At 41.2% G+C, this 16,680-nt stretch overlaps 1 protein-coding gene across 3 annotated transcripts in view; it reads right to left on the reverse strand.

Annotated features, from left to right (window-relative positions):
• The window catches only part of RASSF6 (Ras association domain family member 6), a 42,391-nt gene extending 26,720 nt beyond the window's left edge, over positions 1-15,671 (reverse strand). The window contains exons 1-2 of one of the 3 annotated variants that reach the window (XM_047719506.1): positions 15,439-15,671; positions 4,734-4,832 (exon numbers count right to left, since the gene is read on the reverse strand). In XM_047719506.1, the coding sequence (XP_047575462.1) occupies positions 4,734-4,792 (59 nt within the window). In that variant the 5' untranslated portion in view covers positions 4,793-4,832; positions 15,439-15,671. Of the gene's footprint in view, positions 1-4,733; positions 4,833-15,438 lie in introns of those variants that run through there. The other 2 variants (XM_047719505.1, XM_047719507.1) reach the window with 2 other exon arrangements.
• Positions 15,672-16,680: the final 1,009 nt, after the last annotated feature.

A 16,680-nucleotide genomic window follows, 5' to 3' on the forward strand; every position in this document is an offset into this window, starting at 1 on the left:
AAAAGAAAGAAGAAGCTTCCTTGTTTCTCTTCCCAGCATCTGCCTTACACTTCAGTCTCTATACAGAGCATAGAGAACATATCATAGCATCTGCTTTGCCCAACATACGTTCAAGAGATGCTTTTCCCTGTGTCCTGTACCCCACCCCCCACCCTGGGAACTTTTCACTTGCTGGAACTCTGAGCTCCCTCTGGCCATAAGGATTTCAGGCAAACTCCCCATGTCAAGAATGCTCTCCTGCTCACTCTCTTAAAGTTGCTCGCTCCTCCTTGTTCAGATCTCAGGGATCGTGCCCTACTTAAGCGAGGTCCCTCTTCTCTAAAGGGTCCCGCTCCTTCTGAACACTTAGCTCACTTTATTATCAGGACTTCAGACCTGTGGTTCTCAAAGTGTGACTCCCAGACCAGTAGCACCTGCAGTACGTGGGAACTTAGACATGGGAATGCTCACTCCAGTCCAGACCTACTGCGTCACAATTTGGGAATGGAGCCCTGCAATCTTTTGTGTAGCAAGCCCTTCAGATGATGCTGGTGAAGAGATCTGAAGCTTCAGGTGGCTCTTGTTCTATTTTTGCTCAAAATTCTATACTCTAGTATGGAATATTATATTATGGAATATTCTAGTATATCTTCTGGTTCATGGTATGTTCTCAGTAATTGTTTAATATAGAAAATTAAATCCTGGCCTATCTTTTTAAGATTTTATTTATTTATTTATTTGAGAGAGAGAGAGAGCAAGCAGGAGAAGGGGCAGAGGGAGAGGGAGAGAATCTGGAGCAGACTCTGTGCTGAGTGCAGAGCCTGACCTGAAGCTCAATCTTAGGACCCTGAGATCACAACCTGAGCTGAAATCAAGAGTTAGGCGCTTAATGGACTGAGCCACCCAGGTGCACCCTGACCTATTTTTAGAGGGGGAAAAAAATCTTTCACCAGTGTTACATATCCTGAAATTCAAGTAAATTCCATAAGTTAATGTATTTCTCCTCTCCGGATTTTGATTTTATCAGATTTTCTATTGAAATATTTTCAGTGTGTATTGGAGGGATGGATAATCTTATTTTGTAGCTGACCAAAGTGATAATAAGTAAATTTCATTGGGAATAACAGTCAAATTGGTATGCCTCACTTCTGTCAATGCTGATTGAAAAATATCTGACATAAAGAAAGCTAAATAAATGAACTTTTTCACATATCTGGGGGGGAGTTATTGACCATTTTTTGACCTAGTAACTAACATGATACCCAGTTTTCATTATGAAAATTTCAAACCTAATAATGGAAATGTTAAGATAAATCTTTAAAAACAATCCTCACACAGAAAAAAAATTATCACATTTAAAGGAGATGGTCTCTGGGCACCTGGGTGGCTCAGTTGGTTAAGCGTCTGCCTTCAGCTCAGGTCCCGATCCCAGAGTCCTGGGATTGAGCCCTGCATTGGGTTCCCTGCTCAGCAGGGAGCCTGCTTCTCTCTCTCCCTCTCCCAGCTGCTCTGCCTATTTGTGTTCTCTATCCCTCTGTCAAATAAATAAATAAAATCTTTTTAAAAATAAATAAAGGAGATGGTCCCAAACATGTCTTGAACTTTTTTTCCTGATTTATTTTAATATCCTGACTCCTTAATAAAAATATGTCAGGGAGGGCTCCCTTATCCTTTGTTAAAGACAGTCCAGTGGCCTTCAGGAGAATGGTGTCCTCTTCCTCAGCCTACCTGCAGATCACGCTGGGGCACGCAGTGTTTGCTCCAGTGCCTCTGATTGAGAGAAGACCCTGGCCATGGAAACTGGGCCAACGTTGCCCTCTGGCTCTACTGGCCAGGTAGGAGCAGCCTCTGGAACACTGGCTCTTTGTGCTGAATTTGTGCTAAGAGGTGCAGGTGGCTGATTCCTTTGTTTCAGCTAAGGGTGCCTGGCCAGCATGCTTGGAAAAAGACACTGTTCAGAATAATGCACTTCAAGCCACACTTTATTACATCATACTAATTAAAGTTATTTACTGAGGATGGGAATGCACACATGCCTCGTGGGCTGCTCCTGGGAGAGCTGCAGCCTGCAAGGGTCTGTATTAGGTTCCCAAGTAGGAGAAAAAGTTACCATTCTGAGAATGAAATCTGATCTGCATTCTCAAACAGGATTTGAACATTTTTCAAGTACATGGTTGGCATTTACTCACCTCTAAAGTGTCCTGATTTCAGCCTAGGACCTGAAATGAGCGTGCTTTGCAAGCAACCAGATGGAACCATTTTTTTTTTTTTTTTAAACTCAGCTCACTTAGAATATTCACCATGTGTTGCACCAAAGCAGTGATGACCCCAGGCAATGAAACGGCAACTGGAAACTTCATTTGAGCATGAAGCTGGCTTCTGCCAACACCCTTTACCCAGGGAAATGTCTAAACTTGGAGAATTCTCATTCAGCAGTAAGACATAAATGTTATATTGTTGCTATGCTATTAATATCATGACCTCTTATTTTCTTGATCATATGTAGCTCTCATGAAATTTGCTGAAGCCAAAATTTCCATTAAGCAGGTTCTATTTTCCTACTATTTTCCATTATTTTTATGTGTTTCTGTGCAGGAAAATAAAAATCCCTTCATAAGTTTATAATTTCTGTCTTGATCACGTAGTACGGAGTACTAGCTGAATGACTCTCTATCCAGTGAATCAAAGAATGGACGTGTTTGGTAGATTTGTGACAAGTTGGATATCACAGGTGGTCAGCGGTATTCTTATAATTTGTGGCAACTGTTTTCAAAGATTTCCACGGGCTTTTGTTTATTTCAGGAGATTAGAAGTTCTCAAACGTTAATCCCTTCCTCCTCTGAGCAGTGGTTCCTAGATTTGAGTATGCATCAGAAATAACCTGATTAACTGTGGAGTGGAGCCCGGGGTCTGCATTGTTACCAAATTTTCTGATGGGTGGGGGGCAGCCCATGGACGGCATTTTGAAAAAAATGCTATCTTCCAGTCTAGTGTTTGTGCAAATGTTACAATATTTTATTTTACCACCCGGAGCTCCAATTAATACGTGGATACCAGTGTCTGAAAGGGGCTCTGGGCTACAGAAGGTAAACAATCAGTCCTCTATTTGGTCAATTCAAAATATGACACAAAATAAGGATCACTAGAATCTCAAACCCTCCCCCACCCCAACCAAATGTGGTTTGTCTCTTCCGTCAAAATATATGCAGAATCTGGCCTTTCTTTTTAATCTCCACTACTGCCGCCTTGGCTCAAGGCACCATCATCTCGACCCTGAACTATCAGTTCCTTGATAATTTCTCTGCTCCCATCCTTGTGCCCCTTTTCAGCCTCCTCCTAACATCACAGCAGACTGATTCATTCACTCATGTGCTCAGTATCCATCAAAGACGTCTCCTGTCATAAGTGGGCAAGCTGGGGTCTCACAATGGCCTGTGAGATCCCGCACACTCTGGCCCATGATGTCAGGAACTTCAGCTTCTGCTGTCCGTCCTGCTTCGTTTCCCCACACTGGCCTCCTCCACCCTTAGAGGGGTGCACCTGCCTCAGGGTGTGACCCGCTGTCCCCTTTGCTCCCAGCCAGCTATCTGCACAGCCTGCTTTCTCACCTCCCTCAGGCTTTTCTTCTAATGCTACCTCCCCACTAAGACCTTCCCGGGCCATCCAGTGGGACACCATGAATCCCTGCTGTCCTCCCCTGGCACTCATTATTCCCTTTCTGCTTTATTTTTATTCTTCATACCTTTGGTCTCTAATGATATACATTGTTACTCATTTGTCTTACACAGTTACTGTATCCCCCTTTTAGGAGGCACCCCATGAGCCTGGGAGCTTTGTTGGGCTCACTGCAGAACGCTCAGGGCCCAGAAGAATCCCCGTCCACAGGGAGCAGTTAGTAAGTTCCTGAGGAATGAAAAGAAGAATCCACTGTCTTCTACGTCCCATATTCTTCCTCCTCTTATCTGTCATGTGTGTCCTCCAGGTATGACTCTAATTCCGTTTTGGACCATAGTTGTTCTCTCTCTTTCTATGGCCCGATCCGGCATCATTCACATCCATTTGCCTCTATTGTTTGTTTGGCTTTGTTCCTCTTCCCTGTGAGATGTGGGTCCGCTTCTGGACCCCTTGGTTTCTTTTTTTGTACTGTGTTGTCTTTCTCCTCATCCGCTTCTGCTCCAGCTAAGCCAATTCAGTCCTCAGCTTTACTTCTAGAGGTTTCAAGCCCCTGCTCTGTTGTTCCCCAACCCATGTAAGACGCTATCTGCTGTGTGCAAGGAAACAACTGTGGATGTCCCATATGTTGCGGAACTTAACATCAAGGGGGGCATGGTGAAAATGAGGTGCGTCCTGAGGGGCAAGGGAGGGAGAGGAGAGGACAGCGAAACCTGTTTGGGGCCCTGGACTAATTCTTTGGTTATATCATTTATGAGGAGCCTTGGATCTTTTACTTGAGGCTGTTTCTGAGAATTCTGCCAACTATGAAAATAGAAATTCAGCATTTAAGTAAATTAGACCACTACTTAGGAAGCATGAAGGATTCTTCCGTGAGAGGTTATGGGTTAGCGGTCTTTAGGACCATATTTTTTCAAATTCCTATTCAATGTCCCCACTGTTGATTCCTATTCAATGTCCCCACTGTTGATTCATATTATTGATCTTTAGGTCATATGTCATGCTTAGAATGACACGGTGCCAGGGCAGAATTCATGAATGACCATGGAACAGCATAACACATAATACAGACATATAATTACCCGGTGATAAATGTCCTCTCATTAACGAAGATCCATGAAGAATACTGGTGAGCCATCATCGTCCTCGTTTCCCCCTTTTTGTGGTCATCTGAGGATACCCTAAGACATTAGAATAATATTAATGGTCTATTCCTGTGATGTACTCAGAAAAGAGTTTCTGACTTAAATTGAAATGCTTTGTCATGTCCCTTGTGTGTAAAAGTATTTTGGGAAATTTTTAAGTAGTGTTTCATACATGGGCATGAGGGTGGGGTTGGGGAGGGAAGGAAAGAGAAGGATTTTTTTTTTTTTTTAACTGTGTGTCATGGGTCCTATACTCTATATCTGAGCCAGTCTATAGATGTCACCATACTTAATCCTCAGACTGTCCCAGCGAGGTGTGGGCATTCTCACCTGTGTTCTGACACTTACAAGTGGTGGGACAGATCATTCGAAGCCAAGTCTGAATGTCTTTAAGACCTCTCCTTTCTTCTTTTTGCCAACATTATTTTTGCATTTCAGAAAGGTTATACAGATTAAAATCTTTGACTTCCTACTAGTTTGTCTGTTCTAAGATTCTTATCAAAGACTTTTTCTATATCTATGGGAATTAATATCGAGGATAAGTGAGATACCCTCCAAAATGTTCATTGGTAAGGAACTAAGCTCAGAGCTCAGATTTGTAACTACAACTCACTTTGAGTGAGTTTCCAAACAGAAAAATCCCTTTTACTGCCTGTGATATACTTCCCATTTAAAATTAAAAATTACATTCTTCATATAATTTAGGGGAAATACGTAGTAAAAGAAGAGGAACATATAACTTAATTAAAACAATCTCTAAAGAAAAATGGGCATAAAGAGGGCATATGAAAAAAATACTAGATGAACTAGAAATATATAACTTGATATACAGTCTTCCCCTTGGTAATGAATTTGAGAGGCTGAGAGCTATACAATGGGAAGACAGTGAGAGAGAAAGGCAGACATAATAGAGTGATATTTCTAAGAAAGTATAATATAAACCACAATGCGGTCCCATGATAAATGCAAATGATTTGCAAATTTGTAAGTGAAACCCTGGATCAAAATTGTGCTGAAAATCACTTTCCAGTTGGTGGCCATATTAACTACGCTTTTGGTAATGAATATACCCAGTATGGCTAAATTTGGCATAACTCCTGTTAGAAATCCTATTTCTGAATTTTTAGTATTTGATTTGGAATACACTCTAAGGATTTTTTTTTCATTTTTCAATTTATCCACAGTTCTGATACTATCAGGTTTTAGTGGTAGAGAAGTTATCTTCCTGTTCTATCTTTCTATAAATGCACAGATGTGCTCGGGATGTTTGAAAGCGCTGTTTCTTGGTGCGAAGCTTATTTTTTATTAAGAAGTATTAAAAAAAATAAAAAAGAAACTGCATGAGGAACTTTGCCTGGCTGGAATAATGTTTCTGAAGCCTTGCTGGTTTTATGTTTTATAGTAAAATTTCCAGAAATTTATGGGAAAAATGGATGTCTTGCTGTTACCATATTTTTAAAGAAAAATTCCAGAGACTTGTGAAAAAAATTCAGTTTTAAACTTCTGCTTCTTTAGCAGCTCAGTGTTGTTTTCTTTAAGAAGATATTAAATTCCCAAAGGCTTCTATACCCCCCCAAAAGACATTTTATAATAATTGAAATGTTTTTGGCAACATGGGAATACAGGATAGTTAAAGTAGAGAAGAAATCTTAGGGCAATGTTTGGAGATGTTCAGAAAAGAAGAAAATGTACTATGTAAATAGAAAAACTCCAGAATCACTGGCCCAAGGCAAGGAAGGGTTGGCCACTGTGTAAGTCTGTTTTTGCAGTATTCCTAGAACGGGTTCTCTCTTATATGATTCTGTGCAAGGGAAGACATTTCTTCTACCCCAGCCATTCAACCCCAATTAACTGAACCCTCCCCAGTCCTGCAGACATGATTTTAAGTTTCCACGCAGCTAAAATCAAGCTCTGACTCGCAAGTGTTGATTAAGTATAACGTAACATCCTTCAAGTCTCCTTCAGGCTCTGGAAACTGTGGTCAGACATGAATAACATCCTCTCTATGTCTTCATCTAAATGGCATCAGGGTGTGACTAGAGATTTTAAGTATAACATTTTCTAGTCATCCCATTTTGCTGAAATTAAATATTTAATTACTACGACTTCAAGCTTAGAGAATCATAGTGAATATAGCCAGGATAAAAAGGCTAGAGAGAAAAGTTCAATTTTTTATTTAAAATAAGAGGGGAAGGGACTTCCTTTTCTTAACTTCTAAATCAGCTTGGTTTGGTTGGAGTAAGATGTTTAGAAGGCATTTCGTGTCCTCTTTCTCTAGGAGACTAGCAATCCCCCCACCAATTGCCCAAAGGAAGGAAAAAAGAAGAGGAAAGGAAAGCTATTTTCACAAAATCCTTGGTGGATATTCTTCTCACAGCATATTATTTGAAGTTATATAATCTATTTGAAAGCTATGAGCACATCTCACCAGGCAGACTGTAATAGTCTCTAAGCTCAGTGCTTGACTAATTTCTCTTTATGCTATTACCATTCTGACCATCACATCATCTTGTTCACAAACCTTCCTGGGATCTCATTCTTAGCAAATAATGTCCAAGTCTCCCAACCTGACATTCAGGTTTTCTGCAATTCCACCAACACCTACTTTTCCAACCTGAAAACTGAAACTTTTCTCAAATACCAGGCCTAATAGTTTAATGGATCTCAAACCACTGGTTAGTCTCCTCACATGACAGGGCCCTCGTCACCAGAGGCTGAGGTCCAGACTCCTGCTTCTTCCTCATCTCTTCTCAAGTGGGACCTGAGTAAGTCTCCCCATAGCCTATTATCTTCATTGCTGTGATGCCCTTTTCTACTTTGTACTTTCTGTGATGCCCTTTCTACCTTGTACTGTCATTCTAGATGTATACCTTACTTCTGTTTCTACTCATAGCTTCTTGCTCAAAGACTTGTGGTGCTCTAGTTGGGCATATATCCCCTTTGATAGCTCATCATTGGAAGGGGGAATCTCATGAAGATTCATGATGAAAGGGACAGAAGCTTAGCCAACCAGGTAGATTAAGTCTGTGTAGGTCATAAGTTACATGGGTCTTTTAGGCTGCCTTAGGACAAAAACTTAGCATGTCCCATGAGTCCAGCCAATCCTAGTTACTCATTCATAGGATCTGGTCTGGGCTGTTTGGTTCTACAGCCTTGGCTCTTGCTTCTAAGACCTGAATTTTGCCTTTAGACATTGTCATTCTAATCACCCATGAAAGGGGTCCTTGTTGCCCTCTACTGAGAATCCCCCAGTGGTAACCTCATTGTCCAAACATTACCTTCTCCTGGATCCCAATTATTTAGCATCTATCCTCTAAATTTGCCCCTCCTTGCATCTCCCCTCCCACATTCCAGTGGCCTATGTCTTGTCAAATTTCATTTGTCAAAATGAACTTGTCAAAAACTTGTCAAAATCATTTTCTCTCCTCATTTTCTCAGCCTCTTAGCAGCATTTGACAAGGTTGATTGCTTCTTGCTTTTGAAACCCTTTCTTTTCTTGAGGCTTTTGAGACAAAGCAACAACCACAACAACTTTGCTTTGCTTTTGTTTTGTTTTGTTGTTTTGCTCTTTCTCAGGTCTCAACATTTTAGTTTCCTCTCTGGAATCCTCTGTACAATCATGGGATGCTGTCTTGTTCTTCTAGTCCATCCTCAGTCACGTTCTTCTGTGTTTGCACTTTCTCCCAGGTAACTGGATCCCTCTCTAACCCAACCACTTTGCTGAGCCACAGCCTCGTGTCACTATCTACTCAGTCTACTTGAATGTCTAGCAGGCATCTCTATATCAATCAACATGGCCAAGACAGGACCACAGACTTCCTTCTGTCTCCAGAATTCCCTCCTCCACTGTTCTTTCCCATCTACTCAATTAAGCACCATAACTAAGACTCAGTTTTATTTTTTACTCTTTCATTATAACCAGATTCCCATCCTAAAGTAAATCCTATGGATTGTACCTCCAATATATATCAGAACCTCAAAAGCTTCTATTTCCAATGCTGCCACATCTTCCTCCTGGATTTCTGCATCCGCCTCATGACTAGTTCCCCAGCATCCTCACTGTAACTAGTATTCTATTGTCCACACAGCATCTAGCGTGATGATTTTAAGGACTGAAACAGATGTCATCATCCCATGATTAAAAACTTACAGTGAGTTCCAAGAATGAACTAGAATAAAATAGAGCCTCCTTATGATGGCCCACAGAATCCTGTCCATCTCTTGTGTATTCATTCCCTTATTTTCCCCACTGATTATATTTCATCTATGTTGGACTTTTTGCTGGTTTTCAGTCACTCCCTAGGCTCATTCTCATTTTAGGGATTTATACTTGTTGATCCTCCTTGGAGAACCCTGCCCTGAGCCTCTCACATCTGTTTCCCCACATGCTGATCTCAGGCCAAGTATCTCTCTCTCAGAGGCTTTCCCTTAGCAAGTCTCAGCCAGCCACTACCACATGATTTCCATTTTGGTACGTAACAGCGTATGAAAGGGTCTTATCCATTCACGTGTCTGTCCTCCCCAAGCACAAAATGAACTGCTTTGGACCAGGGCTTTTTATTTACCTGTGTTCATCCAGCTCTTAGAATTTTGCCTGGAACCTGGAAGGAATTCGATGAATATTTTCTGATTGGCTGACTAAATGTCAAGTTGCAGATGTGTCTGAAGAATTCATTGTTAGTTATGAAGTTTTCTTGACTTCATAGTTAGCATGACAGTTTTGCTGAGACTAGAAGTCAGGTGTATACTGAACTGAAGAATCACCAGTGGAAGGTTCTTACAATCACAAGGTGCGGTTGACCATGATGGGCTAAAGAGCCATTGTTGGAGCTTCCAGGTTAGCTCTCTGTTTATATTTATAAGAAAATAGTTCAAGTATCATTAAGGATCCCAAACCATTGCTGTGGAATCACACTGGCAAACCTGTGAGCTTTGATGAAGCAAGTCAGAGGATTTCAGATGTGATAAAGGACTTCAGAAGCCCTTACCTTATTCTCTGAACTTAAGAAGGAAGACGGTTAAATGGAATTTATGGAAGAAAATAAAAACTGGATAAAATTCTTGTTCATGGACAATATGTGCTAACTGAATAGGAAATAATATTGACTGTACAAACAATCCCAATATCTGCAAGGTAAAAATGTAATTCGGTCAAAGTCTCATTTTATTATTAATTGCCAAGGTGAGAAATAGGTCTGTGAATTCATACAGTTTCCCCTCTTCCATTAACCTTGATTCCTAGCAATTTAAACCCTGGTAGGCTCTTTGTGAATATCCTCTAAATTATAGAAATTTGGTAGATTTAAGGGTTGGAGCTAGTTTCCTCGAAAGGCTTAAGAGAAGGACAACAGAGGTCATGATAAGCAGAGATGAGGATTTATGAAAAAAGAAAAAACGGTAATTCTGGAAGCCTAGAGGTCTTATCTTGGGCATTCACAATTAGTCTGGTAGAACATTATAAACTATGCCTTGAGGAGGAAGGTAGTTGTTACAAATCTATGTACTTAACTGGAAGGGTGAGTCATAGAAGCTCTCTGGTCCTGAGGCCAGAGTTGGTTGACTTAGACTGTGTACAAAATAAGATTATTATTCAGTAAGTTCCGTTATTTATGTCTTCATTTTGTCCAGATAGAATGGAGCTTATGAGATAGGAAATGAGACAGGTCTGCCATCTAGTCCCGGAGAAATAAACAGTCCTGGAAGTACTGGGTAGATCTAAGCTCAGATGGGCCTCAGTGGTGCAACAGGGAAGGGCAGAGACGAGGAAGGTAGACTTGGTCTGAGGCAGGAGCCTGAGAAGGCAGGATCAGACAGCACCAGCTCGAAGCCACACTGAGACATGAGTGTGGCAGAGAGCACTGTGCTTGGCCTCCCCCCGCTTTGTATCCTGTCTAGACGGGGGCTTGCCAGGACTGATCAGTTGTCAGGAGACCAGAGGATGCGAGGGGAATCCCAGCCCCGATGAACTTAAATGGGCCAGTCACTTAAAGTATCTTCCTGTGCCCTATCATGGATTAAATGATAATCTTACTTGTGTAAGAGAGGAAACATGGTTCTCTCCTTTGTGTCCTCAGCAAAGATTTCATGAGCTCCCTCTCTGGGCCTGCTCCTGTGCTAACCCCCAAGTGCGCGGCCTCTCTGTGTATCTGCAGTCCCTTATTCCTGGGGCCGCTGTGGGTGCATGAGACGTCGAACCAGTCATAATTCTACAACAAAGTGAAAGAACACAGGTGCTGACTTTCACAGCGAATGAAATGCAGCTTTCTCATGACTCGCCGCTTTCTCTTTTTGACTGTATTTTATTTTACTGAATTTAATTGCTCCTTTAGAACAGGATTACCGTTTATTTCATTTTTATACCTCCTAGGGTGAGTGTATGTATGCAACTATATAGGCGAAAACATATAGGAAGGAAAGAATGTATTCAACATATAGGGAGGTATATTAAAATAATAGCCATCAAATTGTGACCCATGAAATTACGGGTGACAATTATTTTCTTTTTGATTTCATACGTTCTTTCTAAATCATACACGATGAACATATCTTACATAACACACACCATAAAGGTTGCTTAAAAAAATAAAGAATGGAAAGTAACACATTGGAAGAGCAAATGCATATTTAAATTATGAAGCAAGATTATATTCAGGTCTGCACACATGGAGTTTTTTTTTTTTTTAATATTGTTTTGGCCTGAAGAATTAATGGAAAGTTATATGCATTCAGCTCCAAAATAAAGATGTTTCTTCTAAGCTCTGACCAGGAACCTTAAAGCTGAGAAGAGCAGATCTATATATAATTATTTGACTTCAAGGAAATGAAAAAACAAACAAACAAACTACCATAATTCCAACCATTATCCAATTCTTAGTAAAACAGGAAAAGAACCCAGAGAAGTGTGGTTTCTGGGAAACATCTGGCTCCACATTTTTCTAAAGAATTTACCTCATTTGCAAAGATGGTAAAAGTGGGAGGCCGGCATATAAAAACCATCACTTTATTAAGTGATATGTGTTGCAATGAGGAAATGCTTGTTTTGAGATGCAAATAAAAATGTCTTATAGTGCTTGACTTTAAGACAGGACTAGACAGGATATGGCTAAAGCACCAGACTTCTGTGTGAACATATCATTCCTGTCAGTCCCTGTGGAATCCCATGTGAAAGGTCACCCTTGATTCTTCTGGTGTGTGCTGTCAGGGCATTAATGCCATGGCTGGACTTTCCCCAGAGCATCCTCAGAGGACAGGAGCTGTAGCAGAAGCACACAAGTCTTCAGCCACCTCAGGACTCAAGGTATCTTGCCGCCACTCAGTCTGGGAGGGAGCTGCGCAGTCCACCAAAGGCATCTTCTGGAACTGCTGCTATGGTCTAGCTCAAGGAGTCTCTGCTTCATCTAGTTTCCAAGAGGAGATTCTCAGCTTGACTTCCCAGGCACTGTGAATCCTTCTCGTTTGTGTGTGGCTGAAGAGGGAGCACTTTCTGCTCTTGAACCTCCCTGACTACTAGACTCTGGGATGATGATGGAGAATGGGTCCTTCAGTCATCTCAGTGACTAGGATTCCACTGTCATCACATTAAAAGGAGACACCTTCACATTCAACTACAGAAAGCAGTAGCATTAGTCTGCTACCTGAAATGAGGTTATGAAGTGATAAAATCACTATATATCTGATAGCTTTGAAAGACATGGATGGATTTCTGCAACAAAACCAAACTCTCTCTAACATTAGACTTCAGGGCAGAGAGAAAATACTCAGAAGTTCTTTCTCAGAGGTTGTATTTCTGATTGACCTACATTTGAAATTTTTTTAAAAAAAAATCTAAACTTTAAAAAATACTTAATTCCAGGATGGTTAATATATGGTATAATATTAGTTTTGGGTGTACAATGTAGCGATTGAACATTTCCATACAACACTCAGTGCTCATCACAGCAAGGGCACTCCTCAATCCCCAACACCTAGTTAACCCATCCCCCCCACCTCCCCGCTAGTAACCATTAGTTTGTTCTCTACAGTTAGGAGTCTCTTTCTTGGTTTGCTTCTTTCTCTCTCCTCCCCACACCCCCACTTTGGTTTGTTTCGTAAATGCCACATAGGAGTGAAATCATATGGTATTTGTCTTTTTTTCACTGACTTATTTTACTTAGCGTAATACTCTCTAGATCCATTCAGGTCATTGCAAATGAAAAGATAAAAATCAAACTTTTATAGGAAGCCCATGCATCTCTAATAATCCTAAATTCCCGATGTTCAATGACTTTGTACAAGTAAATTGATGGTTCGCATTAGACTTCTATTTCAATGAAAAGTATAGGATGCTTCTTATTTTAGGAAGTTAAAAGTTAAAACAAGTATCAAATATGAAACTTTGAATTACATGTTAAAAACATGTTACATTTGTGTTACACTATTTCTAATATAATTGAGAAAGTTATTTTTTTAAATCATTGCTGGTATCTCTCTTTCTCGATGGGCCAAAGCATTTAATAGTTTATCGTAAAATTGTTATATGTATTAGAAATAGTAGAGAAATATATGTATGCTAAAAGAGAGTTTAACTATGAAAACAATGCATTTACGTGGTTAGGTAAATTAATCTCAAGTTAATCTCAAATATGGTTAAGTATAATCTCAGTTGGGGCTACTGTTTATTGTGTAGACGTACACCATTAAGAAGTATTACATAACTTGGTTTAAGAAGTCCCAACCGGGGCGCCTGGGTGGCTCAGTGGGTTAAGCCTCTGCCTTCGGCTCAGGTCATGATCTCAGGGTCCTGGGATCGAGCCCCGCATCTGGCTCTCTGCTCAGCAGGGAGCCTGCTTCCCCCTCTTTCTCTGCCTGCCTCTCTGCCTGCTTGTGATCTCTCTCTCTCTCTCTCTCTGTCAAATAAATAAATAAAATCTTTAAAAAAAAAGAAGAAGTTCCAACCATATCTGTTCAGTATAAAGGAATATTTCCCCTTTGAAAAACAATTAGTGACTACTGATACTATAATTTATTCTAAGTAGATTAGATTATTTTATAAATTTTTAGATGTAAACACTAGACAAAATCAAAACCCATAGGACAATAACATAATAAAGTTCAGTCTCGCTGGCTTTAGAACTCTATCCCTAATTCTCTAGTCAATTTCCAGTTATCAGTACATTGGAGAATTTCAAATCTGTAGTTCAAAAGAAGAATTCACTAAAACAATGATGTTATTAAGCTAGGATCAACTGCAAGCTGTTTAAATATATATTAATGAAATGAAAAGATAAAATGTTGTTAGTGAAAATACTTTGCTCGTCGCAACTTCCAAATTTGTCCCCTCATCAAAGTTACCCACTTTAATAAAACTAACAGCAACATTAATGGAAGTGTCCTTTAAATAAAGTTTCATAAAGTAAGGTCACTTCCCTATGACTTAAGTTGAGAGGTAAAGACCAACAAAACACCTGTATCGTTCTTGTATGTTTCTTGTCCGTAAACACAAATGAAAGTCTGTAACCCTTGAACATAAATAATACAATATAAAGTCATGGACTACATGGTCTATTTTATCAAAGTGGTTCAAGGGCAAGCTGTCTCATAAAACTAACTGTCATGTGTTTCACAATATGGGGTTGTGTGTAACTCTCTTGCTACAAAATTATATTTCCTGGTTAGGAATAACAGGTTAATGTGAATGTGAATTTTCCAAAGTAAAAGTGAATGAGTAACAAATAATTCTGCATTTGTCACACCATGTACTTGGTTCGAAAAGTAGCAAGAAGTCAGCTATTTGACTGCCATTCATAGAGGTAATGTTTTGCCCATTTGCCATCTGCTCACACCCTAGACCCACTTTCTGAAAACCACTCTGCCCTTACCACTCTCACACGGCCTGACCTCCACAGCCAGCTCACCCTCGCTGATCTGGCCCTTTAGGCAGACTTGCTTATTTCTTAATGCGAACTGGAGGTACCACTTTTAGAATGCTTGCTAAGTGTTTAATTCCCACCAAAGCCCCATTGGCATATCTTGTGATGCCAAGTGAGGCTTGCTTAGGTGAAGCAACTTGGTAAGGGACACACTAGTAAGTGGCAAAGGCAGGATTTGAACTTACGACTCTCCTGCTTCAAAACTGGTATCCTTAACTCACGGGCGTCCATTTAATTATTTATAGTCATTCATTGTTTGGTGAAGTCTGACTAAATTATATCAGAAATCCTTTTCAATTTTCAGGGGCCTATGTCTCTGTAGCTCCGTGGAAATAAAAGTTTAGGGGAACTCTCGCTTAAAAGTACTTTCAAGTCTGCTGACTCAAGAAAAGGGGGATGTCACGAAGGAGCTAGTATCTTCCAGAGGGTAGGTGCAGCTCCAGATAAAGCAGTCATTGAGCTATTTCTCTTGAGGAAAGGGCAAAGGGCTTCCGTGGCCACACCTACCTCCAAGCTCTTCCCTCCTCCCCATATGCTTACCTAGGTCAGGAATGGGTCTCCTGAAAACAGTGTCCGCATTTCAGGCTGCACACACTTAACTTGACTGCCTGTGAATTCTGTTTTCTAATAACTTGTCCTCGACCTGACCTCAGGGGGTGGATGCAAGGGGTTCTTTTCCCTACCCCCATTTTCCCCCCTGGGATTCACACTGTGGCCAGGAGAAGCCTTTGTACCTGAGTTCTTGAGCTGAGTTTGCTGGCGGGAGAGTCTGTTCCCGGCTCAGGCACAGATTCACCAACTCTACTGTCAGGGAAGCCGGGGCTCGCTCACCTGTTGCGGAGGTCGGAGCCAAGTGCGGAGGAGGGGCGGCTCTGGCTCTGCGCGCAGCGGGCTCAGGCTCTGAGCCTGGCAGTGCCCGTCCGCAGGATCATCAAGCCTGCAGAGCTGTTAATCATTACCCCTACTCACCGGAGCAGGGAAGGGTTGGAAACCTGAGCCACTCCCTGTGCCTCAGTGCATGTTGGGAGTGTTTACTTTCCTCCTTAGGAACCGCAGATAGGAACGCTCCTTTGCTCTCTGACACACATCTGGAGACATGAATTGACATTAACCACTGACTCTAAAACTGACCTCTACTCTATGTGCAGATTACAGATGGGTAGTCTGTAAGAAGGGACACTACCCAGGAATGAATGAATAGGCACTATTCACATCTTTCCTTTAAAACCTGCTCTTTGAATTAGAAATGTCTTACTTTCTTTCCTTTGTCCTACTGCCGCCTCCTCTCCCAGCCAGCACCTTTTCACCCAGAGCAGTGTTTCTTGCTCCTCAGGTCACCCCAGAACCTCTATCTGACTTGCTGAACCTGCATACCCGGGGTCTAAGCACACAAGAGACTCTGATCTAGGAGGTGTGGGCACCTGTATTTTTTTGTAAGCTCCAAGGAAGAATCCGGTAGACATCAAGTTTGAAAACTACTGCATTGAAGTACAAAAGAGGAATTACATAACAATTTAGTCGTTAGCTGACTGAATTGAATTTGGGGACTTTGCTTTTGCTCAATACCTCCAGTTTCAAAAAGGGCTCCGAAGACTTAGAGACCCTCAAATGACAGACGTTCTGGGCATACAAAGTGCTTTTGTTTGCATAAGTGCATGCGCACGCTCTCTCTCTCTCTCTCTCTCTCTCTCACACACACACACACACACACACACACACACTTAAACACACTTTTTAGTATCATTGTTCTTTTGTCTCTTTCCCATATAAAGCAACTTGACAATTCAAAAAAAGTAAGCTTTTTTACAAGTATAAGCCTTAAGCCCCCATGCCTGGGTGGCTCAGTGGGTTAAGCCTCTGCCTTCGGCTCAGGTCATGATCTCAGGGTCCTGGGATCGAGCCCCGCATCGGGCTTTCTGCTCAGCAGGGAGCCTGCTTCCCCCTCTCTCTCTGCCTGCCTCTATGCCTACTTGTGA

The sequence above is a fragment of the Lutra lutra genome, chromosome 2, assembly GCF_902655055.1.
Source record: "Lutra lutra chromosome 2, mLutLut1.2, whole genome shotgun sequence".
Taxonomy (NCBI): Eukaryota; Metazoa; Chordata; class Mammalia; order Carnivora; family Mustelidae; genus Lutra; species Lutra lutra.